General features: G+C 48.0%; 8 protein-coding genes across 8 annotated transcripts; 5 read left to right on the plus strand and 3 right to left on the minus strand.

The window, feature by feature from the left end:
• Positions 1–494: 494 nt before the first annotated feature.
• On the plus strand, positions 495–1,435 carry J7337_011688 (uncharacterized protein; the record flags this gene model as incomplete). Its single annotated transcript, XM_044829224.1, has 3 exons — positions 495–590; positions 706–1,187; positions 1,240–1,435. 3 exons carry the CDS (start codon positions 495–497, stop codon positions 1,433–1,435), a joined length of 774 nt encoding a protein of 257 aa, XP_044675899.1.
• Positions 1,436–1,936: 501 nt separating this feature from the next.
• Positions 1,937–3,104, minus strand: GLD1_3 (mitochondrial glycerol dehydrogenase Gld1; the record flags this gene model as incomplete). The annotated part of the gene is made up of 4 exons (XM_044829225.1): positions 1,937–2,016; positions 2,070–2,475; positions 2,535–2,720; positions 2,778–3,104. The coding sequence occupies 4 exons, from the start codon at positions 3,102–3,104 to the stop codon at positions 1,937–1,939; spliced, it is 999 nt and encodes a 332-aa protein (XP_044675900.1).
• A 1,487-nt stretch (positions 3,105–4,591) lies between these two features.
• Positions 4,592–8,251, minus strand: J7337_011690 (uncharacterized protein; the record flags this gene model as incomplete). The annotated part of the gene is made up of 1 exon (XM_044829226.1): positions 4,592–8,251. The coding sequence occupies one exon, from the start codon at positions 8,249–8,251 to the stop codon at positions 4,592–4,594; it is 3,660 nt and encodes a 1,219-aa protein (XP_044675901.1).
• Positions 8,252–9,653: 1,402 nt separating this feature from the next.
• J7337_011691 (uncharacterized protein) lies at positions 9,654–10,883 on the plus strand (the record flags this gene model as incomplete). The annotated part of the gene is made up of 1 exon (XM_044829227.1): positions 9,654–10,883. One exon carries the CDS (start codon positions 9,654–9,656, stop codon positions 10,881–10,883), a length of 1,230 nt encoding a protein of 409 aa, XP_044675902.1.
• Positions 10,884–12,956: 2,073 nt separating this feature from the next.
• J7337_011692 (uncharacterized protein) lies at positions 12,957–14,058 on the plus strand (the record flags this gene model as incomplete). The annotated part of the gene is made up of 2 exons (XM_044829228.1): positions 12,957–13,665; positions 13,712–14,058. The coding sequence occupies 2 exons, from the start codon at positions 12,957–12,959 to the stop codon at positions 14,056–14,058; spliced, it is 1,056 nt and encodes a 351-aa protein (XP_044675903.1).
• Positions 14,059–15,054: 996 nt separating this feature from the next.
• Positions 15,055–15,364, plus strand: J7337_011693 (uncharacterized protein; the record flags this gene model as incomplete). Its single annotated transcript, XM_044829229.1, has 2 exons — positions 15,055–15,169; positions 15,228–15,364. The coding sequence occupies 2 exons, from the start codon at positions 15,055–15,057 to the stop codon at positions 15,362–15,364; spliced, it is 252 nt and encodes an 83-aa protein (XP_044675904.1).
• A 1,668-nt stretch (positions 15,365–17,032) lies between these two features.
• J7337_011694 (uncharacterized protein) lies at positions 17,033–17,782 on the plus strand (the record flags this gene model as incomplete). The annotated part of the gene is made up of 2 exons (XM_044829230.1): positions 17,033–17,253; positions 17,332–17,782. The coding sequence occupies 2 exons, from the start codon at positions 17,033–17,035 to the stop codon at positions 17,780–17,782; spliced, it is 672 nt and encodes a 223-aa protein (XP_044675905.1).
• Positions 17,783–20,943: 3,161 nt separating this feature from the next.
• Positions 20,944–22,021, minus strand: J7337_011695 (uncharacterized protein; the record flags this gene model as incomplete). The annotated part of the gene is made up of 2 exons (XM_044829231.1): positions 20,944–21,061; positions 21,114–22,021. 2 exons carry the CDS (start codon positions 22,019–22,021, stop codon positions 20,944–20,946), a joined length of 1,026 nt encoding a protein of 341 aa, XP_044675906.1.
• Positions 22,022–22,182: the final 161 nt, after the last annotated feature.

The following is a 22,182-nucleotide window of genomic DNA, read 5'->3' on the forward strand; positions in this document are numbered from 1 at the left end:
GCCAGATAAAGAGGTACCTTGGACTCGGCGCTCCAAAGGCGGTGAACCAAGTACACTTATAGCATGTGTCATGCTATGCCAAATAGGGTTAGCTCTCATTCGCTTCCTCCCGTTCCCCGTCCGATGGGGTAAGAAAGCTTGGAATCCCTATCTTGTACGAGAAAAAGATCGAAGCAAGTCCGGTGCAGCTAGGCCGGTTTATAGACCAGCTAATTTTGACACCCTAGCTTGGGTTCTGGAGTTTTCTCGTTCCCCATTAGCCGTCGTGTCTTATCACAACCCCTGCAGCTTCGATAAGAATCAACGTTTGTCACCTTTACTTACCCGTCCCTGACTTTAGTTGATGGGGGAAAATGACCCCCATTCAGAAGCCTGTATCAGCCCAGCCGGCGCTGGCATCTCCAACATCTCCTCCCGCCTCATCTACTCCCTCCTCCGAATCTTCTTCTGCTTCTGCTTCTGCTTCTGCTTCTTCCTCCTCTGCTTCAGTCGCAATGGCAAAGACTTATCCCCCTGTACAGCCTGGAGGCAGTTTGATCTTGGCATGGCAAATCAAGCACAAGAAGGTGCTTGTTGTCGGCGGTGGTGAGGTACGTCTGAATCATCATCACATGCGCCGAGCCTCGGAGTTTGATGTTTGAAGCGCTCATCAATCACAAACATCCGTACAATCAATGATTAAACTCACCTGACAATTTTCTTTAGGTCGCTGCTGGTAGAATCTTAAACTGTCTCAACGCCGATGCCAACGTCACTGTCGTGTGCCCCAAGTCCGGCCTCAATGATGAAGTCGCCTACCGAGTCAGCGAAGGCCAAGTCGCCCACGTCGACCGAGTATTCGAGCCCGAAGATCTAGACGGAGCCAGCATGGTTCTGGTCGCTATTGACGACCCCGCCGCCTCGACCGTCATTTGGAAGCTTTGCAAGGAGCGAAGGATTCCAGCCAACATCGCCGACGTACCACCCGAATGCGATTTCTATTTCGGCAGTATTCATCGCGATGGTCCCCTCCAGATTATGGTCAGCACCAACGGCAAGGGACCCAGGTTGGCGGCGGCCATTCGACAGTTCATCGCCAAGCAACTACCCAAGAATGCTGGTAATGCCATCGAGACTATTGGTGAACTACGACTCAGATTAAGAAAAATGGCCCCCAAGCCTGAGGATGGACCCAAACGAATGCTTTGGTCAGTTTCATGAGACTCTTGACGTAGACTATACTGACAATCCCGATAATAGGATGTCCAAGGTTAGCGATACCTACAAGTGGGACGAGATGTGCGGCCTCACAGACGAAGATATGGACAATCTCCTTCTGTTTTATCCTGCCAACAAAGTTCCTGCGATGGACGTTCTGCTAGCTCTCCGAGGAGGCACCGACGTCAAGAAACTCGACGTCTTTGACGGCTCATTCGGCTTCAGTGTCGGCGCCTAGATATCGGCAATGCATACATACAGCAGACGATATCTACTACTGGTGGCGCAAGACAGGGATAAAACTATACGACATATACAATTTATTTGGGGCAAGGTGCATATATGGTTTGGAACATTTTGACTACGTATTGTAGATGGGGAAGAAGCTGTCACAGCATTGTTTGGTATGGAAATGGCGACTTCAGAACAGTTCACCAGTTGCGGTATTTATTTTTTGGGGACATACTATTCATTCTAGATTGTCGTATTTACAAATCCTTTGAATTCCTCAAACGCGCGGATGGTCGATCCCGAGACATATCGGCAGTTGATGTCAAAACAAAACGAAACGCGATGATTCGCTCGGCAGTTGTCAGAGCGTAAGCACTGTATTATAGGAGGGAGAGATGACGATCATTAATTTCTTGTATTTCTTCTCTATGGTCAAGTTTATCCGCTCAACCTTTTAACTGCTAAATTCTATGTCATCACACATCATAAATTGGTATCATGAAAGCCTCTACAGCTTGAGAACCACCTTGTGGGTAGCAGTCTTCTCCTTCTCGTCGCCGAAAACATCAATGTCCCAATCAGGAGAGTCTGGAAAATGTTAGCAGAAATTCGGGTCTTTGGGATTGTGGATTGAGACTTACAGGTCTTGGGGATGTTGAAACGCTGGGGCTTCTCGCCGAACTTCTCAAGTTCCTTGATAGCCTCCTCGTCAAGCTCCACCTCCTCGAAGTTGCTGCGAATACGAGCAGGAGTAACGGACTTGGGGATGACGATGTGGTTGTCGAGGGTGGACCAGGCGAGGATGACCTGGGCGGGTGTGACCTCCTTGCCCTTGGACTTGCTGAGGCGGTCAGCGATAGCCTTGACCTCGGGGGTGTTGATGAGAAGAGGCTCGCCCCATGAGTTGTTGCCGAAGGCGGAGTAGGCGGTCAGGTAGATACCCTTCTCCTTCAGGTACTTGACAAGCTCGGGCTGGGGAAGACGAGGGTGGCGCTCGACTTGGTTGATGGCGGGGGTGACTCCGGTGTCCTTGATGATGGTCTCAAGCTAGTGGGGGTCAGTTATTTGTCCACGACGAGTTGGTGTGAGGCACTGTAGAAACTTACCATCTCAATGGAGAAGTTGGAGACACCAATTGAGCGGACCTTCTCCTTGGGCAGCTTAGTCACGGCTTCCCAGGTCTGGGACAGGGTAACGCCCTGGTCAAGCTCTGTCTTGTTCTTATCGTCGGCCTTGAGGGGGAAGAGCTCGGGGCCGTTCTTGAAGGCAACGGGCCAGTGGATCAGCCAGAGCTGTTGGGATGGTTAGCTAGCTGTGCGCGGAAACGAGTGAGTGAAGCTTGAACTCACATCGATGTAGTCAAGACCAAGCTCCTCGAGGGAGTCATCGAGAGCACCGGGAACCTCCTCAGGGCGATGCTTGTTGTTCCAGAGCTTGCCAGTGATGAAGATGTCCTCACGCTTGAGGCCGGGGACATCATCGAGGGCCTTCTTGATGCCCTCTCCGACCTCACGCTGGTTCTGGTAGATCTTGGCAAGATCGAGGTGGCGGTAGCCGGCCTTGAGGGCCTCGTAGACACCGTTACCGACCTCACCGGGGGCAGCCTGCCAGGTGCCGTAGCCGATCTGGGGCATCTTGTGGCCCGAGTTGAGGGTGACAGTTCGACCGAAAGACATGATTGCGGTTGTTTATTTGGGTGAGTGTTTTATGTGAGAGGGTTGTGTAAGTGTGGGAGTGAGAAGAGGGAAAAGAGAGAAAAGTGAAGGTGGGAGACGAGAGGTGGAGGGGTTTATAAGAAGAATTGGATAGCTGCAACAACCGCCAGAAACGCAAGAGTAAGGTAATGTTAGTACATAAACGTGGACGCGTTATGACACCAGATGAGGACCCAGTACAGGACAGGACAGGACAGGACAGTAAGTACTTGCTATCGCTATAGATATCCACATTTACATCTTGATCATTCTCCAATGCCATCGAGAACCCTGGTGGTGACGGCTCCCTCCCCCACCACACTCTTCACATTCTCGGTAGCTGTAACAGGTACATGTATGACTTGTTACACTAAAAGGGTACTCATGATGCCCAAATGGGCAGCTCCGAAGAGCTTTAACAGAGGCTGATTCGCTAGTCAAGGCATGGATCGAGAAGCTTCTACTGCACGCACCTTATCCTACCTTATACAATACAGAAACACCAACCGCAAACTGCCGTGCCTGTCCACCGAAGCAGAGACGCCGCGGGGCAATTTCCAATGCTGCCCTACGTCAAAAGGCGTCATTGCCCCATTGAAGTGCTAAAAGCCCGCATTTGTTAGCGCTACGTGCTGTCGTTTCGATGTGGATTCACCTGAGAATGATATCAGCGACTTTTTTTATTATTTTTTTTTTTTACTCGTGGCGTGCAAGCTTTCGGCCTAGTTACCCTGAGCCAGTACTAAATTGATATCGCTAAGAGACGATTCTCGTACATCATTGGCACGGCTGGACCTACCTAACTCCTGGGGTTTCTGGTGGGAATATGGAGAAGACGTCCTTAGTGTTATCTAATGCTAACGTTGGTTGGTAATTTGTGGGTGATGAACTGTCAAAGTTGTCATGAGGGGTCGGTCAGAGGGGTAGAGGGGTAACAACCATGTTGAGAAACTGAGAGACCATGATGAAAGATAAAAAATTATGTATTTATTCATGTTGAATGCGCTTTATGAGCTTGGATAGTGGTTAGGTATTTTAACCAAATTCATTCACATCATGTCAGATAATCGAGACTCGGGGAGCTCCTGACTAACAAATTATAAAGATATGATATCATCATTATAAAGGCCGGGGACCCTTTGAGCACTTCGTGAATCTTTGAAAAACTACTCATGATCGATCTCCCCTCCATGTACGGGGTAAACAATCCAACTTCTCAACCAGAAAGGATCCTAAGTCATCAGATGCACCGCTTGCCATAGCCTTCTCATGATACTGTTGTTGGCAACTAGACATATCTTATACACTTGTTTTAGACCAACGCAAGTCATGATTGTGGTTCGATCACATTTGTGACTGAGAACGAGACACAACAAAAGGCAAACAAACACAAGCTAATAAAAGAAATACGGGGGGAAAAGAAGAACAGGTACAGGTAACTTTCCAACAGCTTCTTGGAATCCAACATCCTATGTCTCCTTGTCCTCTTCCTCTTCCTCTTCCTTCTCCTTGTTCTCCTCCTTCTGCTTTTCCTCCGCCTCTTTCTTCTCCTTCTTCTGTATCAACCACTGCTTTACAAAGGGCCAAGTAATTCCAGCATCCTCCAAACATAAGCTCCAATTCTTCATTGTCTCCTGTGTCAAGACCGAGCTTTTTGCCGCATGTTTGTCAGGGTTGAAGTTGAAATTCTTCAACACACTCCATTGTGGCAATATACAATTCTCAGTCCAAATGAACTTGCGGTGCCGACCCTTCCCAAATTCCAGACGAAACCCGAGCTCGACGCGAAATGTTGTATCAACATCGTTCGAGCTCACTGCTGGCAGTTCTTCTGTAACCTTTTTGCCCTGAGCGTTGGTGTATGTTATTTTCCGCAACGTGAGTGACCTCAGTGTCTCCCATGCATGCTTGTTGATTTCTCTCTTGGGGAGTCCGTCCGGTGCCAGTGTAGTGCCCAGAACAGGTTCGGCACGGCGTGCCGGCTCTGGCTTTGGAGGCCTATAGTTGCTCTGAGGACGCACACGGGGCGGCCGAGCATTGAATATATCCCGGGGTACATTGGGTAGTTGAGTTTGTTCGATCATGGGTGAAACTACAAAGCCCACGTCCTCCATTTCTACATCGTCGCCCGCCTCCATCTCTTCTGCCACTTGCTTCTCCATTGTTCGTACAGGTGCCTTTCCCTTGTTGTCCTTGCTGACCCTGTATGTGTCGGACGGCTTCAGTGCCCTGATCTTGTCTTTATTGCGCTTCTTGTAATATCCCAGCTTCTTCTTTTGCTCTTGCCGATGTTTCGTCATAGCTTCCTTGAGGGCTAGCCATACTTCCGATGTGCCTTTCCTGTCCTTTCCAGAGGTCTTCTGTGTGCGGCTGGATCCTTGGGCATCGAGATCGAGAGGGGGTTCGGTATCGGCAAAGATGAACTGCTCCCTGGTGATTCCCATGCATTTCGTCAGACGCTCGAGTGCCCGTCCATTTGCTGGGAACACTTTCCCTCTGCCATAACCTGGTCTGATCCTTATGCCCCATGTTCTGTGCCGATATATAAGCTCATTCTTCTTTTCATTCAATGGATATATGAGCCCCTGAAGAAGAGATGCACCAAAGCGCTTGATGTCACCCTTCGCCTTGCCATAGCTCATCTCCTTTTCTTTGACGTCAAATCCTTGGAGTTCGTCGAGAAAGCGGAATATTCGATGTGTCCGTTTAGCAGGGACGTGTTTGTCTCGGAAATCACAATTGTCGAGCGCGAGAAGGTCATATGATGAAAACTCCTGGAGCATCCTAGATACCCTCTCACGGTCGTCTTCCTCTGACTCTTTAGTCCATTCGTTAGATTTGCGGAACATACCAGGTATAAGCTCCAGATGCTCTGCCACATCGGCGAGCAAATCCAAACCGTCGATTGTTTGGCTGATCAGGTTTGAGAACTTGTCTTCAGGCGCAGCCTCGCGGTTGTGGGCTTCAATATGCCTCTTTACTTTATCCGTAGTCTTCCGAATGCCGACATACATGGAGGAATGCTTATTCGAGATGAAGTTCTCAATAAGTTCAGCCACGATGCGATGTTTTCCCCCTCGGTCACTATGCAAAGCCTTTTCTTGTAAGTCAAGCATAATGTCTTCGCTATCATAGAATTCTCTGATCAACCAATCCGGCCGGTAATCCGGCCTTTTAGTGTTAAGGTAGGTATAGCGCATGGACTCAGAAGCGGCATGGATTGCTTCTTTACGGAATGCGAAGATGAAGAAAGCCGCGGCGTGCAGGATCAACTCCCGAATTTGAAGATATTTTGTTGTATAGGAACCAAGTTCTTTAGAAACATGAGGCCTAGGTGCAGCTGTCCTTCTAAAGTACTCGAATTCTTCCATCTCGGGTGGTTCTTTGAGTGTCTCCCGTTCGAAGGTCTCGAAATCTTCCAAGGCATTTGTAATGGCTTCCCATATGAAGAACTCAAAAAAGGCTCTTCTCAGTACACTTCTCATGCAACTCCGATATAGTACGTGGCGCGATTCTTCCTCGTGGTATTTCTGAAAGTACTCATTAGGCAGATACGTTGAGTCTTCGACAATATTAGTCCAATGATGATCCTTTTGTTCCACGATGTATTTGGTCAGGTAGGCAGGGTCGTCAAAAAGATTCTTGATGTGTTCTTCAGCCGCCGCACTTTTTTCCTTGAGCTTAATGCGATACCTTTGTAGGTTGAACCCAGTGCTGTTTGGTTCATATTGTCGAATCGATGCGATGTCTTGCATTGTTTCGGTTCCCTTCTTTCCTTTCAGCATGTTGATCTTTTGTATTGCTGGAACCTTGATTTCCAGGATTTCCTTTTTGCTGAGTCGGTCAGTGTGGCCCGTAATCAGCTCATGCTTTGCCAGATCTAGCATCTGTCTGCAGAAAGTAGCCAAGAAGAGGTATGTAATAGCTTGGGACTGCAGTATAAGCCATGCTTCCATGCTACCGAACATCCGCCCGGCAGATTGCAAGTCCTCAAACCTGTCCTCATCTATCTCGGGCGAGTGCTTGGAAAAGATCATAGGTTCGCACCAAGCTCGTTGGTGTGGATTTTGGTGCTCACGGTCTTTTACCGAGACAAATACGACATAAAACGAAGGATCGCAAGCGCCTGACAAAACATGTGACTGCTTTCCTAGATGCATACGATTGTTATCTTGGAAAGCAAAGTCCATGGGGTGAATTCGTGCCCGATAGTGGATGAACATGAGCATATTGAGTGGGATAGAAAGATCCTCCTTGTTGATGTGCGAGACCAAGAAACGAGCTCTTTGCTTTCGCAGTGCATCTTCAACTTCGAAGTTATACCCGACTGGTTCAGAGTCGTCTTCTGCAAGTTCTGGACTCGGTTTCCTCAAATTTCGGAACTTGACATCGTCCATGATAGCGTCTTCCATAGCCTGCCTGTTGTCACGATAGTTGGCCTTACTGCGATAGATTGGGTACTGTCTCTTTTCTTCGATCCTCATCGGTTCACCGTTGTTTATCCAGTGAAAGTTGACTCTGATGTTACAGAGATATTCATGGGCAAACTCGTCGAGATCACTTGAATGGTTGGGGTTGATATGGCCTTCGGGATCCAGGCTGAAATCACTCTCCATGTGAATAGGTCTTGACTCTGAACGTGTTTTGGTATATTCGGCATTGAAAACATTTCTGGTCTCTTCCCAGCTTTGCTCCAGGCAGTCTTGAATGCATAGAATCTTTCCATCTTGGTCTCTGACTTTTCCATCAGTGAGATTTATGATGATCTCCTGGATCTCTCGCTCTTTGCGGACCACGAGTTCATTCAGTCTCGACCATTTCGACTGAACAAACTGGTTAACACGCCTCAATTCTTCCAAAAGGTCTTGGGTGGGCCTTCCAGGGTCAACTGGTGGCCACACAGAGTCTCTTCCATAACCATGAAATGCACAAAGGGCGCGGGCACTTGTCATAGATTGGCTGTGTATCGCTGCCTTCGCGCGAAGATGCTCCTGCCTAGCAAAGCCTTCGAGATCCGCATCCAAGACCGTTGCATGCGTTGGATCTCCTAGCTTGTAGTTTTTCCCGAGCCACTTGACATGGTAGTTCGAGTATTCATAATCAGTGGGCTCCTGGCACTCGTCATTCATAATGATATCGAAAGCTCCCTTGTTGAGAACTGGTTCATGGATCAACTGTTGTCCTGGGTAGGGATTTGACTCGTTTAAAGAGATGATGAGTAGAGAAAGGCTTCTCGAGATCGTCTTCAGACTTTCCGCAGACGAAAAGGATTAGACAGAGTTCCCACAGAATAATATCGGTAGTCTCGAGCAGTCGCAGTATCTCTCCTGAGTACCTTTATCAGACTTATGGGCTGCCTGGTTGATATGGACATCCGAAGAGTGTGATTCGAAGCTCAAGTCTACAATAGATCTTGGAGGAACAAAGAAAACAGAGCCACATGAGCACTTACACCTCTGGATAGCTCAGATCGTTCAGTGCCGTGTGTGAGGGCCCATTCTACTCACTGATTCGACGCCATGTTTGTATCCAGATACATCTGCCAGACCCTCACAATGCACCCTCGGAGCTTCTTTGGGGCGCTCCTTTGTCTCTTCAATCCGCTCCATAGGCCGTATTGGATGCACGGGCAATTGGAGATTCGAAACTCGGAAACCATGAGGATCACTGGCATCTGTCGTTTCCTTTGTTTCGAGTTCGAGTTCGAGTGGCTGAGCCGGCGTTGGTTGATAGAACTTTATTCAGCTATAAAGGTATACGAGCACAAGTCGAGATACCTCAATTACCCAATGTTAGTATTGGAGGCGCTTATTGACAACGTGTTGTCTTTGTTCAGTATCCATGGCGGCTGAACAATGCGACCGCTGCTTCGGACGACTAAGATCATAATACAAGTCCACAATCCACATTGAAGTGGGAGAGACCTTGTTCTGGATCAGACAGGGCCAATGCACATTCAGGGGCATCTCTCAATGAATCGTAACCCCCAGGACCGGAAGGGGATCAATGGTGAATGTCTTATCTCTGAGGGCGATCAAGAAGAATTCATGGAAAGTCGAGTATGTCCCCATTTATGACCAAGGCACTTTTCGATGATGAAATGAAAGGGGAATGGTGAGTTAAGTTGCAAGGAAAGAAGATGTGATCATTCCTCACTCACTTGTGTTCCTCATATGCATCTTCGAGCTTAGTCATCACATTAACGCGATCGTTCTTTGGAGCCAGATGCACCAACTTGCGTCCTACGGTATCTATCTACCAATCTTACAGAGATTTCTCTACCATGAGATAAATTTAGTGGCATTGGGAGTTTATAACTTGGAGAACTACGTCAAAAGTCTCACGTTCCAGTTCCTCTCATTCTTTGTCAATTTCTTTCACCAGAAGCGCCCCCAAAGACGCGTCTGACCTTCTATTGCGATAGACCTACACCATCAAGACCCCACACTCAAGCCAGAACAATAGCAGCAAGCCAACAATCAAATCAGTCCAGACAGACACCAGAAGCACAAAGACATCAAGGTCGCAAAGATGGCGCGCCTGAGTGCTCAAGGCGTTGCGTCTGCAGAGCTTCAGCAATCCCCGGCGCAGTCGCTCAATACCACCTCTGAAACCACCAACGATGAAGCGGTTCCGCCCTTCTTCAACACAACTTTCTCAACTCATCGTGTCACCCCCATGCACATTGGGAAATCACGTCTCACCAGTCAGCGACTTCAGGTTATCGCCAGCCGTCTTCGTGATACCCTTGTCGGTGATGTGGTTCGTGGCATTCAACTAAGTTTGGAGGCAGCAGATACGTCTTTCGGTCAAGTTGGTACTCTCAAGGGTGTCCGAATCGAATGGTTTCGTGCCAGTACGTTTTTGGGTGAAGACGCTCCTGATCTCGACCTCGAAGCTCCACGCGGCGACCAGAGCGACCTTCCAGACGACCAGAAACAAGGGCTCTGGATAAGTATAGAGCACGAGAATGCTGCTTATGCTGCGATTCTTCTACCTGGGATATCAGACTCTTCAGGGTCGCGGCCAATCGACGATCAAAGCAGGTTTCTACATCTGCCATTATTGTTAATGCGGATGCCTCAGCAACTCAAGACCGTTGTGGCTAATTGGCTTGCTGCTTCTTTCGACTGTCGCGTCAGTCGGATAACAATGGGGACCAAGACTATTCTCGGAGTATGGGAAAGCTGGATCGAAAACGAAGGGCTCAACGACCGAGGTATTGACTTTACCATAACACTTGCATTCAACGTGTCGTTTCAGACCAGCGAGGGCCCAACAGCTATCGACAACCCCCAAACTCAAGAAGAAACCAGGCCTAACCTGGGGCTTCGATCTGTTGATATCACCATATCTGCACAAGACCTTCGCCGCTTTGTGCGCGCTGGTAAGAAGAGCCATATCCCAGTCGATGCTTCTTGGCAAGGAGACGCCCGTGAGCGCCGTAGGCTTGCCGGAGGCAACACAGACGACGGTTGGGCTTGGCGTACAAAGGGTCGTTCTGAGGCATCTCCCTTTACTGAAGCATTGGGACTCTATCTACATCACCATCTTGCACTGGATCTTTTCCATCCCGGCGTACATGTTACTCAGATCTCCTGCGCTGGGTTCGTGCTCGGTCAGAGTCGCCTAAAGATCGTAATGCCTGGTGAGATCAGTCAGAGCCTCTCCCGCGCTGCGTGGTCCTTTGTGGCGCAACTTGGACAAAGAGTTCAGGGCGAGCAGTTGCCCCAGGTATTTGCCAATCAACCGGGAGTTTGAGCCAATGCGCTAGCTCAGTTCACAGACATCCACTGTCACTCCCGGTTCGTCAATGCTCATGGGCCAGGAACAAAAGAATTTAGTGCTGGACCGTTCGATGCCTTCCTTTGTTCAGAATAGTGCTTGGCGCAATGGTTTTCAGGTCCATCATGACCAGACTGAGGGGCAATTCGAAAAGTTCAACAGTCATGAGCCAAATGACGCGAATGACGATGAAAGTGTGATGGGTCCAATGCCTTGCTTGCACACGCCAACTTTCGTTGCACAAAGTAACATCTGACGAAATACCATAGGCCCTTTTGACATTAACGAAGATACAATTCCTGTCCAAGAGCCGAGAATCCAACTCAGATCACCCAACACTTGCACCCAGTGTTCTTTTGGGAACACCTACTTTCTCAAGTATCCTTCACGGGCGGTAGCTTGACTGCCTGCCACTGCGATAAACATTGCTCTTGGGATGCTGAGACTGGTCGCGGAAACCCATTCTTGTCTACTTCATTGTCCAGAAAGAGGTCAATGTAGTTGAATCGGGCATAATCAAAGCCTGCGAACTTTCTAGTTAATAAGTCTATGTCCTTTCATCCTGCAGGATGTAATTCGAGGTGTCGTATTCTGTCAGCCTCAAGCGTCGCGTATGCAGGGGAAACTAGTTTTGTTGGTTAACAGTTTAATTTCGCAAGAACGCCTCTTGAATATGGTGTAAATTGCGAGCTGTGCTATCTATTTGGGCACCAGTACCTTGGCATTATTTAATCAAGGCAATGAGTTAGACAAACAAGGCTGTGTCGTGAAATGTGGTGGAGGTGACAACAAAGAGGGGTCTATTTTTGGTGATCACCTTGCACATCATGGAACTCGTGCATTCGAAGCTGGAGACACGACAAACAAGACGGACATCGCTTTCATGTCCTTGTTTGGAGTTGGAGGTGGGAGGTTTCTGATGACCTTCATCGCGATCAGGAGGAGCAATGCCCGGGGAATACGACAACGGCTGATGGTGTATCAAAAGTCGGACGCGCCCTACGGAATCGCTGAGTCAATGGCCAAGGGCTATAGCGGTAAGCAAAGCTGGAGCCAAGCTTTCATATAAGGCTCGGGATAAATGTCAACAAAGCCGGTGCCAAGAAGCCACATGCAGGTGCCATATGCTCATTGACAACAGAAGAGATCAAAGTGCTTGCCGTCGCCAAACATCGTCGAGCCTCCATATCTAAGCTCATGGTGGTACCAAAGGATGCTATTCATAGTTTTACGAAGACCGTAGCGCAGTTATTTACGTCTAAGCCCTTATACAATGGATCAGTATCTTGGCCAAGTCTTTCCCATTCTATTCAGGAGCCAAAGTAAGCAAAGGAATAGGCTTCGCCGTGCTTTTTCTCATCGCGGACGATGTTCGACGTGTGTATGATGCCCTAGTAACACAAGTTGCGCATGGGTTGGTGACTGAGCTGAACACCCTTGTCTCTCGATGCGGCACTGACGGCTCAAGAAGATTCTATACTTAGCACTGGATGTGAATATGACATAGAGTTAACTTAAGCCAACGTTGCCTCTGGTAATAGCTGCAATGAAATCTAATCACAGCCTAGTACTGTTTCACAGCATCAAGCCCTTGGTCGGACAAGCTCTAGGACTTGCCGCTGCCAAAGCCGCCACCAGTCTTGACAGCTTGATTTGATACACGAATATGGTCTAATGCTTGGAGTTCGCCGCGGTATGCTGAGCTGGCCTGTCTCAGCTAGAAGGATACGCAAGATGTTAACCGGACTCCGTCCGGTTATACCCATACTGCCCGCAATCTCTCGGGTGTATTCCCGTACGGGCTGTGCGTTGAAAGTAGAAAGAGGCTACTTACGTGAGCTTATGCTGTCACTCGACGGCAACAAGCGAGAGTCCCATGTTAGCTAAAAGTCGGGGTCTTCACTGATCCCCTACTCCTACTTTTGCCCTCAGTTACCCTACTTCGTCTTCTTCAGAGGCTTCCAGAGCTTGTCTCGGAACGCTACCATAACAAACATTGCACTTCATCAACGCTCTTTGTCGAGGCCGAATACTCGATTCCAAAACTCGATGTCTGAAGCTCGTACGCATTGGGGTCTCTCATGCCCTTACGGAGGCAGTTTCTACATCTGTGAAGATGACAATACCCAGTTTATAGGATGTTGTGTCAATGATCCCTGTGGCAGGAATAACGGAACATGTCCTGATGGTGATTTGCGTGCGACGACCTTCGACTCTGACAAATACTCCCAACTTCCTCGGCAAGACTGCGACAACTCTCAAGGTATCGACAACTGGTACTCATGTGCCCATACGAACCCGCCTTTCGTTGGATGCTGCAGCCAGAACGCTTGTAGCTCAGAGTGTCCAAGGACAAAGCTTGTGCCAGCTAAGCTATCTGAAGTTGAGAATAACAGACTCGACTTCCTTCACCCTAGTCAAAGTCAAAGCTCTACTGCCTCGAGTGTGTCCGAGACAGCCTCTACCAGAGCCTCAAACACCTCTGCAGTTGATGCAGATGAGGGCGATGGCCTGGGAGCTGGAGCTACAGCCGGCGTCGCTGTGGGTGCGTCAGTCGGAGGTCTAACTGTCCTAGTTCTCGTGGCCTGGCTTTTCTGGTGGAAGCCCCGACAGAAGAACAAGCATCAACGAGAACACGACGCAGGTTACAGCGTGCCTCCAGCTGCACCGACACTGACAGCGAATCCGTTTCCACCCCCAAGTGGCCCTGTCCATCCGAGCACATTCGTGGCCCAATCGCCCATGAGCGGCTATCAGCGTAAGTAGACTCGTTCTGAAAAAGGCTTGACACTAACAAAACGCAGAGTCGTTCACTTCCTCTCCCACGGCTATGAATCCACACAATAGCGGTCTATCCTCTATTGAGCAGTTCCAGAAGTATTTTCCGAATATCTCTCAATCTGAACGACCGCAATCCTTCACATACTTTCCGGAGCACAGTGCTCTACATGCACACAGCCCCAACTTTCTTCCCCCGTACCAGCAACAGTACAATAACAGTCACAGTCACAACCAACAACAGATGGATGTCGCTTCAGAAATGGCTGGTAGTACAATGCTTCCGCAGGAAATGAGTACTGGTGCAGAGCATCGCATCAATCGTCACTCGAGCATTGGTCCAGAGACAGAGTTGAGCCTTGCCAGACCATAAATGAGTTGAAAGGAGAATGGGGTAAAAGATATATATTGATGGCCTCGAAACATAGCGTGCGTTGGTTTAAAGTCAGGTCTTCAGGATCCAACTATCAGTTACAATAACTGTGGACTACATTGCGTAGTGTCACACATTCCTTTGGGCGATTACTCAGAGCAAGCCTCTCGTTTATATTGGCGTTCGCAGCTGGAGAAGGGGGTAGAGCGGGCATAATTTGTGTTTGTACCTAGAACAAACGGATACGGGATATCAACTTATTACTAGCATGTTTCAATCCAAACATTTAATCACCAAATACACTGTATCGTCGATATGCCAGGCAGAACCTGGGGGTTGCAAACGGCAATGGCTCTGCAACCTGTCACAGAAAACCCGTTTGCTTGCGTGTGACGAAAGTGCATGTCACAAGTTGGAAGATTACGGCATTCTTTCTCTCCGAAATTTGTGAAACAAATGCCAGTATAATTGTCGAAAGTGGCGTCCTAAATGTAATTTCATGGCTTCAAAAAGTGCATAATCCGTTGCTTTTTGTATCTGGATTACAAGATGGTCGTTGAAATGATCGAGATGGCGGATCAGCCAGGGGTGTAGTCCAAAATAACACAACCATCATCAGCCCAAGATCCTGGTGATGGTAGCTCCAATTAATTTCTAGCTTCACCCCGGTTTCATTCGCAACAAGCTATGTCATCCCGCCCCTCATGCTGGACAAATCCAGCCACACAGAATGCATCGCTCGCCACACCTGGAAGGTGAGCCAAGTGTGCGGGACATGGAGATGTCCTTGATTCAGTCCAGGCATGACATAAGAGCCTTAACAATATTCATGCTGTAACGTCATGGCATGTCATGCCGAGAAATAAGTAGGTGTATGGAAGGAAGGGGGAAATAGGTATATAAAGAGGACAAGTCGATAGATACAGGACATGTAGAAAAAGACCAAGACTATTACAAAATACCCAATTAATCAATATCAATATACACATCACCAAAATGAATTCCGCTGGAGACCGATCCGTCATCTCGAATGACATGCAGGAGCTTCGCGAGGGCGGCGAAGAGATCTCCCACAAGATCCAGGGCCACAAGGCGAACCTCTCCAACCCCAGTATGGCCCCCGTCTTTACACAGGAGAGTCGTCTACAGTTACTAACAGTGATCGATAGACACCAGCCAGGCCAGCAAGGAGAACAGCCAGAAGGAGATCGAGGCGCTGGGAGGAGACGCAAACCACTATGGCAACGAGTCTGATCCTCGAAGCAAGAGCGCAGCGGACAACTTGGAGGGAAGCCGAGTTGGTTGAATAACTTGAGTAATGATTAATGATATAATATGATATCCATATTGAACTTTTACATGTTCATATATTCGCTCGCGTAACTGATGCTACTGCCTGAATCGGTTCAGTTGGTTCAGTGAGCCAATCGTCATCCAATGGCTGCCCCAGCTTCCAAATCAACCCCGGATCCGATTCGGATCCGAAACACTCACCGTCGGGTCGATCGTGCGGAGCTTGAAGTGCAGCTCGTTGTTTCGTTGCAAAAGGAAGCTTATTTGCGTCTCTAAATTGTTTATTGACACGCTGGCCTAGCAGACTGGCTAAGTACATGGGCATTCCGTACCTATCACGGGAAGTGGGATGAGACAAACTTTTGCTTACTCCTGAGGTATGTCCTGGGAAATGAAGGTAATACAGACAGACAGTCGACTAGGTAGGTACCTATACCAGTCGGCATCCCCTTTCCACAGGTCACGCTCAACAAAGTAACGCTGATAACGTCGCCAGACGCGCGGGTGCCCATGTTTCATTACAGAATGAAACGTGTACTTGCAGTATTGGGCATAGCAGGTCGGCAAAGCGGATGATCGGCACAGAAGGGCTTGAGGTCTAACGAGTTCTGTCGATGGCATCAGAGAAAAAATGTATTAGCCCGTGAATATTGGGCTGCTGATGGTGATAGTCTGTCTCATTGCTATGCTCCTCATGGCGGAATAATTCAGCCAATATAACTTAAAAAAAAAAATCCACATTAAATAATAATGACAGATTTTGAGTAAAGTCCAGCCAATAGTCACGATAGTCTATGTCACTCGCCCGAGTAAATTGAGACGGGTCTCGGCGCCCACCAGCCATTTCCTGGGCAGTGACAGGTTCTGCATCGCATCTCCGTGCCAAAGCCGGCGGATCTCAAAGGATTGGTTGGCAAAGTGTCGATCTAAGGAGAGGACTGAGGAAGAACATTCTGTTGGTGTCGTTGAAAAATAGGTTACTTAGGAGGGACGGAGTCTACTGCAGTGAGTTACATGCAGTACAAGGATCTACACCCGCGCGCGGTATTTGTATTTGTAGCTCGGCAGCAACCAACAGAGCCAAGAGTTGCTAGAAGCTGTCACTGTCACTGTAAGTGGAACATCCATGCATCCATCCATGGCCGTGGTCAGATCGGGCTGCCGGCAATACTCCTTGGCTGTAAGGAAGCTATCCGTACTCTTCCTCAAGAGGTCAGGTGTGGTTTTTCTCTTGCGTGGCTGATCGAACCTAGTATTTGAATCCATAACTATGTATGATTTCTTCCCCTTACGACAGGCCATGTATGCAAGTTCAAGATGAATGCACAAGGTACCATTCATTCATAAGAGCCATCTCTATTAGCGACATTCACCATATTTATTATCCGTTGCCACTGTCCCTTTTTTTTTCGTTGCTTGTCTAATATTTATTGTTTCCGGCCCTTATTATTTTTATTTTTATTTGCCCTTAGTAGTATAGCAAGGCGAGAGAGGCCCGCAAGACCAGGATCATCTCTGAGGCTACCTACGGAATACCCATCATTCTTCATTCACTCATTCACTCATTCACTCATTCACTCACTCATTTATCCGTCAAACAATCTCTTTTCTTCTTCTTTTTTTCCTCTAGAAGCGACTACGCTATCGGTTCAAGTCATTTTTGTGATATTCTACTCAACAGATGAAGGTTGTGGTTACAGGGGCGACCGGGATGGTCGGCAATGAGATCGTCAAACACTGTCTCGCGGACGCGCGCATCACAAAAGTCGTTATTCTCACTCGAAAGGCCGTCTCAATGGACATCGAGAGTCACCCAAAGGCGGATGTTATCATGATTCAGGACTTCGCAAGGTATTCCGATCAAGTTTTACGGCGACTTGAAGGATCTTCGGCCTGTTTATGGTAAGAAGACAGTCTCTTTTGATCTCTGAAGATCAGTCTTCATTCTGCTCAAACATGAGAGGCTGATCATTCACACAGGGCCATTGGAGCACGGTCAGATCGTCTCAACCACGACAAGGCACTTCTTCACCACGTCAACGTGGAACTACCGCTCACGGCGGCAAAAGTATTGAGCGAGCGCATAGCACCAAAGACACCAGCTGGCAACAAGTTCAACTTTGTCTTGTGCAGCAACAAGACCAACTCAAAGGCATCTTCACTGCTGTCGCTCGGGGATCCAAGGAAACCAAAGTCCGAGGCGGAGAAGGGTCTATGCGAGATTGCAGACGCCAGCCCTGAAACATTTAGCGCTTGGATCTTGAGACCCAGCGCCATCGTCACCCCAGACACGCCCAAGAAGAGAAGACTTGTAGGCGGTCGCTCGGCTCACGGCGTTGAGGTTGCGCAGATGGCCAGGGCTTTTGTCAAGGTCGCCTGCGAGGGTTACAAGGATCGTATTATTGATAACGATGCGCTGCTGAAAATGTGAGATTCTTCTTCTTCCGTGGGGAGAAGTGGGTGACAAATTGTACGATGGAGCTGGACGATGCGCATGCATGCGTGTGCGTGCGTGTTATGAAGCCGAGCTGAGCTTGACTGGGGAAGAATTTGTGGACTTGGCGGAGCATCTGGGACCGTCGAACGATACGCCAAGCCTTTCGGATGGAGATATCCATTTGGGTATTGTCTTGTCTTGTGTTGATGCTGGCACATCAAGTTCATGTCGTTGTTGTTGTTGTTGTATTGTGTTGTCTTGACCTTCGATTCATTGTACCACTACTAACCGGGTCACGATCTTAATGATGTACATAGCATTCAAGCCGGCGGAGATTGATAAGATATTTGTGTAATTGACCACATCCATCAAAGACAACAATTCTCTCGCCAAGACTGCTCGACTCGTGATAGTTTTCGGGTATTAAACTCTAAGAGATGGAGTAAGGTCCAACTAATCGAGGCTTCTGACTCATGCATTTCTGCGATTGGAAGTGGTATCGTGTGAATGCAGCGATGTTACCGTTTTAGCCAATGCAAGATGTCGGGATTAGGCCGCTGAGACCAGCCGTCACTTGAACTGTGATTCTCAACATGAGCGAGAACCGTATAACAACATACAAGCATCAATTCCAACTATGCATAGTGCTTACGGTGAATGCAATATGATAGTCGGATACGGCATGTAGCTCTTGTCATATTGCAGCCACGGCTGTTGGTGACGAGACTGCAACAATCACCAACTTGACTGCGGAATCTGGAGCCAGGACCAACGAAGACGTAGGATCCTGCAATCGGTGTGTTCACATCATATAGAAGGGGTAGCATATGCCTATCTATCTATCTATCAGCGACTGTCGTTGCGCATTCAGCCAAAACAGTTGTATTGGTTGGACCGAGTGGCATAGAACTTGACACTAATCTCTCACATCACAGGTCAGATCCGATCATCAGAGATAATTTTCTGCTTAATATTCTTGCAGTTACGCCTCTAGAGGCATGGTTCGTGGGTTCGTATCCCTCGTCTATTGATACTCAGCTGTTATAAACCCCCTAGAAGGAGGAAGAGTCTGTTGAGACGAACAGGTAAGGCCAGCTGTTGATCAACCTTATTTTGAAGCAGAATGAATACATAAATATCGCCTCCCATAGTATATTGTTAAACGAACCGAAACGATTTCGTCAGTTGGTGGATTACATCTTCCATATGACAGATAAGGGGACTGATAATACGCCAACTTCTACATAACGACAACCCACTGACCAAACACACCCAAGACACAACATCTCTTTTTGCAGGACAGATAGCCATTCCGTCATTAATAATATCAAACACTTTCTGCTACGTCAGCTGGCCAAGCCACCTACTCGCAGTCTTCCAATATAGCTACGATAACATCACTTTGCCCACGCATTAAATCAGAAAGTGCCAGCCAGATGCAAATAGATTACGTCCAATAGAATCAACTACAAGCTTCCGCCTCTGTAATCTCTTCCTTATAGTCTACACTATCTTTTGTGGTCTATTTTACATCCAGCATTGGATGCCCAGACCTAGATCACCAAGCCTCCTTTGCAGAGAAATCAGAGACTGCCAATATTATAAAGTTCACTCGTTCTCCATAACTAAACTCTCTCTTTCACCTGTAAGCCTGTAGCTCGGTGTGTTCTTATCGCAGCCTTTCAGTATTTCTGCCGCGTGAGGTTATCTTAAAAGTAAAACTTGCCACCGCAGCACTCAGCAACTTTATATAAGGGCACCCCGAATTTACACACAAGTTAAATACAAGTCAACTGTGCTCGTAAGATTGTTACGCTTCTTCAAGCCAACTTCAAACTACATTCCTCATTTGCTGCCTACGAGAAATCGCAACACAACAAATATTTTGTCTACGCTCCCCAAAATGGACTACAGCAACGGACTTTTCACTGTGTGCATCTTGGCCTTCAGCACGACCGTATGTATACTTGGTCTCATTCTAGGTGTTGTCTTCATCTTCCTCCAACGACAAAGGGACGAGCAGCTACTGGACGATATTTACAACACCGTGTGTGCGGCCAATGAAGCATCATATGACGCTGAGGACTGTAACTGCATGAATGGCGAGCAAAGGCAAGTACCAAGGAATCATCGGGTTCCAAACTATTCTTCGATCGGCTCCCAGAGGAAAAGAGCATCAGCGGCATAGCCCACCACAGCAGCAGCAATAAGAACAAGCACCACATCCCCAATGGAGGCGCGTATCGGCGAAAGCTGGTAACGTGGCGTCAAGATTTATGGCATGAGGGGTACATCACACAGTTCAATAGGAGAGTTTGGCAGAGTGAGTTGTAGGGGACATACAAGTCAATGAAGAACTTTGTTGAAAGAGGGTTTGGTAGGTCGTGTGCAAGAAAGAAACTTTGCACACGGATATGACGACTATAAGACCCTTTATCCTTCTTGTCTCCTTTCACAAGTTTAAACGAGGGGCAAGTCGTGGCTCGGCACGGATCATACAACACTTTTCCTTCATCATGATCAAAATATCCCACTTTACTGGCTTCATAAGCAAAATGAGTCCTCGAAACTACCAAATGGCCCCTGGCGCCTACAATTCTGATAAAATCCCTTCAAGCAAGTGCGTGGCCATCTCAGCAACATATTTAATACTGCCTCTGACCAATGCAGCAGCACAATGTCGAATACCGAAGCAGAACTTCAGCAGGATGAATCGATACCCTGGGGCATGATTGTCTTTTACATCCTTTTCTCTCTCTTTTTCCTGTTGACGATCCTTCGTTGGACTGATCTCCAACTCAGGATTTTCTGTGCTTTCATCAACAGCGGCCGATGGCGAGCATACTTCGGAATGGAAATACCCGGACGACATGACCAGGACAACTTCAAAAAGGTAGCACTTGGGGATGGCCCTTTGTTGGTGAAGAGCGTTGTGAAAAAGGTTCGGTTCTACGACGATACGACCATTATTGAAGGCATTGAGCGAGTGGAAGTAAAGGGCAATGGGGTCGATTGTTCTGGACAAGACGAACCAAAGCACTAATGAGGAAGCTTAGTACTGTGGTCTTCATTAACTACATTCTCTACCTATGTTTCAATATCTCGGGCTCTTCTTAATATATATTCATGCGTTGTCCTGGTCCGTAAACATTAGCTTAATTACTGCCTTTGAGTATCTCCAGAGGCTTCGCAAAACTCAATTCCTTTACCAAATCATTCCAAGCCGTCTCCTGAAGCGCCTTTCCCACCGGGTCGTACATAATCTGGGGGTACCTGTCACATTCAATCAGTAAATTTTCGTCGCTGTCGGCTCCTGAATACTCACGGCTTCATCTTGCCCTCGCCAACAAAGCTGCCGTGGCTTTCTTTGCCCTTCACGGCAACAGCATCAACATAAGATCTTGCGCCAGTAGAGACTGTCCTTCCAACAATAGGCTTGGCAATGCTCATCCAAAACTGCTCAATCTTGCTCCTCTTGCCGTCTGTTCCAAATTCTGTTCCCCTGCACGCGCCGGGATTGGGGAAGTTGACAATGACTTCGTCGGGCGAGACGTACTCGGAGAGTTTTCCGACAAACATGATAAGAAGAAGCTTGGATATCTGGTAGGCTCCATTGCTGGACCAGCTGGAAGGGTCATCGACTGTATCCCAGATGGAATCACTTGTTCCAGTCCATTGAGCCCAGTATGACATGTCAGAGCCAACGAGAGCGAGATGTGCAGGCTCAGAGTTCCCATGCTTCTTCCTTAGGACGGGTAAAAGAAGGATAGCGAGGAGGGCAGTGGAGAGGTAGTTGATCTGACACGTCATTTCATGCTTGGACTCGTCCGATCGCTCAAACTGAGGTCTGCTCAATCCAGCGTTCAGGATGGCAATATCAAGTCGAGGCAAAGTCTCACACCACTTGACGAAGTTTTGGATTGACTTGTACGAAGCCATGTCAACTAATAAAACTTCAATCTTTGCTCTTGGGAACTCGTTTCTTAGTTTCTGTGCTGCACTATCACCTCTCGTTTGGTTCCGCACAGCAATGATCAGGTATGAGAGATCAAGAGCGAGAAGTTGACGAGCACACTCAAAACCCAATCCAACGTTTGAGCCCGTGATGAGAGCTGTTTTTCCGGATAGAGTGACGCCTTTGGGGATTTTGGGAACTCCTTCGATGAATTGGCGGGATAGGAATGCAAGAGGGCTAGCCTCCCAGGCGGCATTATGCTGGAGCTGAGCAGACATCGTAATTATTGATAAATTGAATGAATAGAAACACTGATGGTCTATATCTTGCTATAGAACTATCCTCGCTGCTTTCTTATATATCTATGCCCTCCGGTCGAGGTACGGACGAATTCACGGACGAAGCTTGGTTAACAGCGATCGTCTGTGTTAGTTTCGCA

The sequence above is a fragment of the Fusarium musae genome, chromosome 9 (assembly GCF_019915245.1).
Source record: "Fusarium musae strain F31 chromosome 9, whole genome shotgun sequence".
Classification (NCBI taxonomy): domain Eukaryota; kingdom Fungi; phylum Ascomycota; class Sordariomycetes; order Hypocreales; family Nectriaceae; genus Fusarium; species Fusarium musae.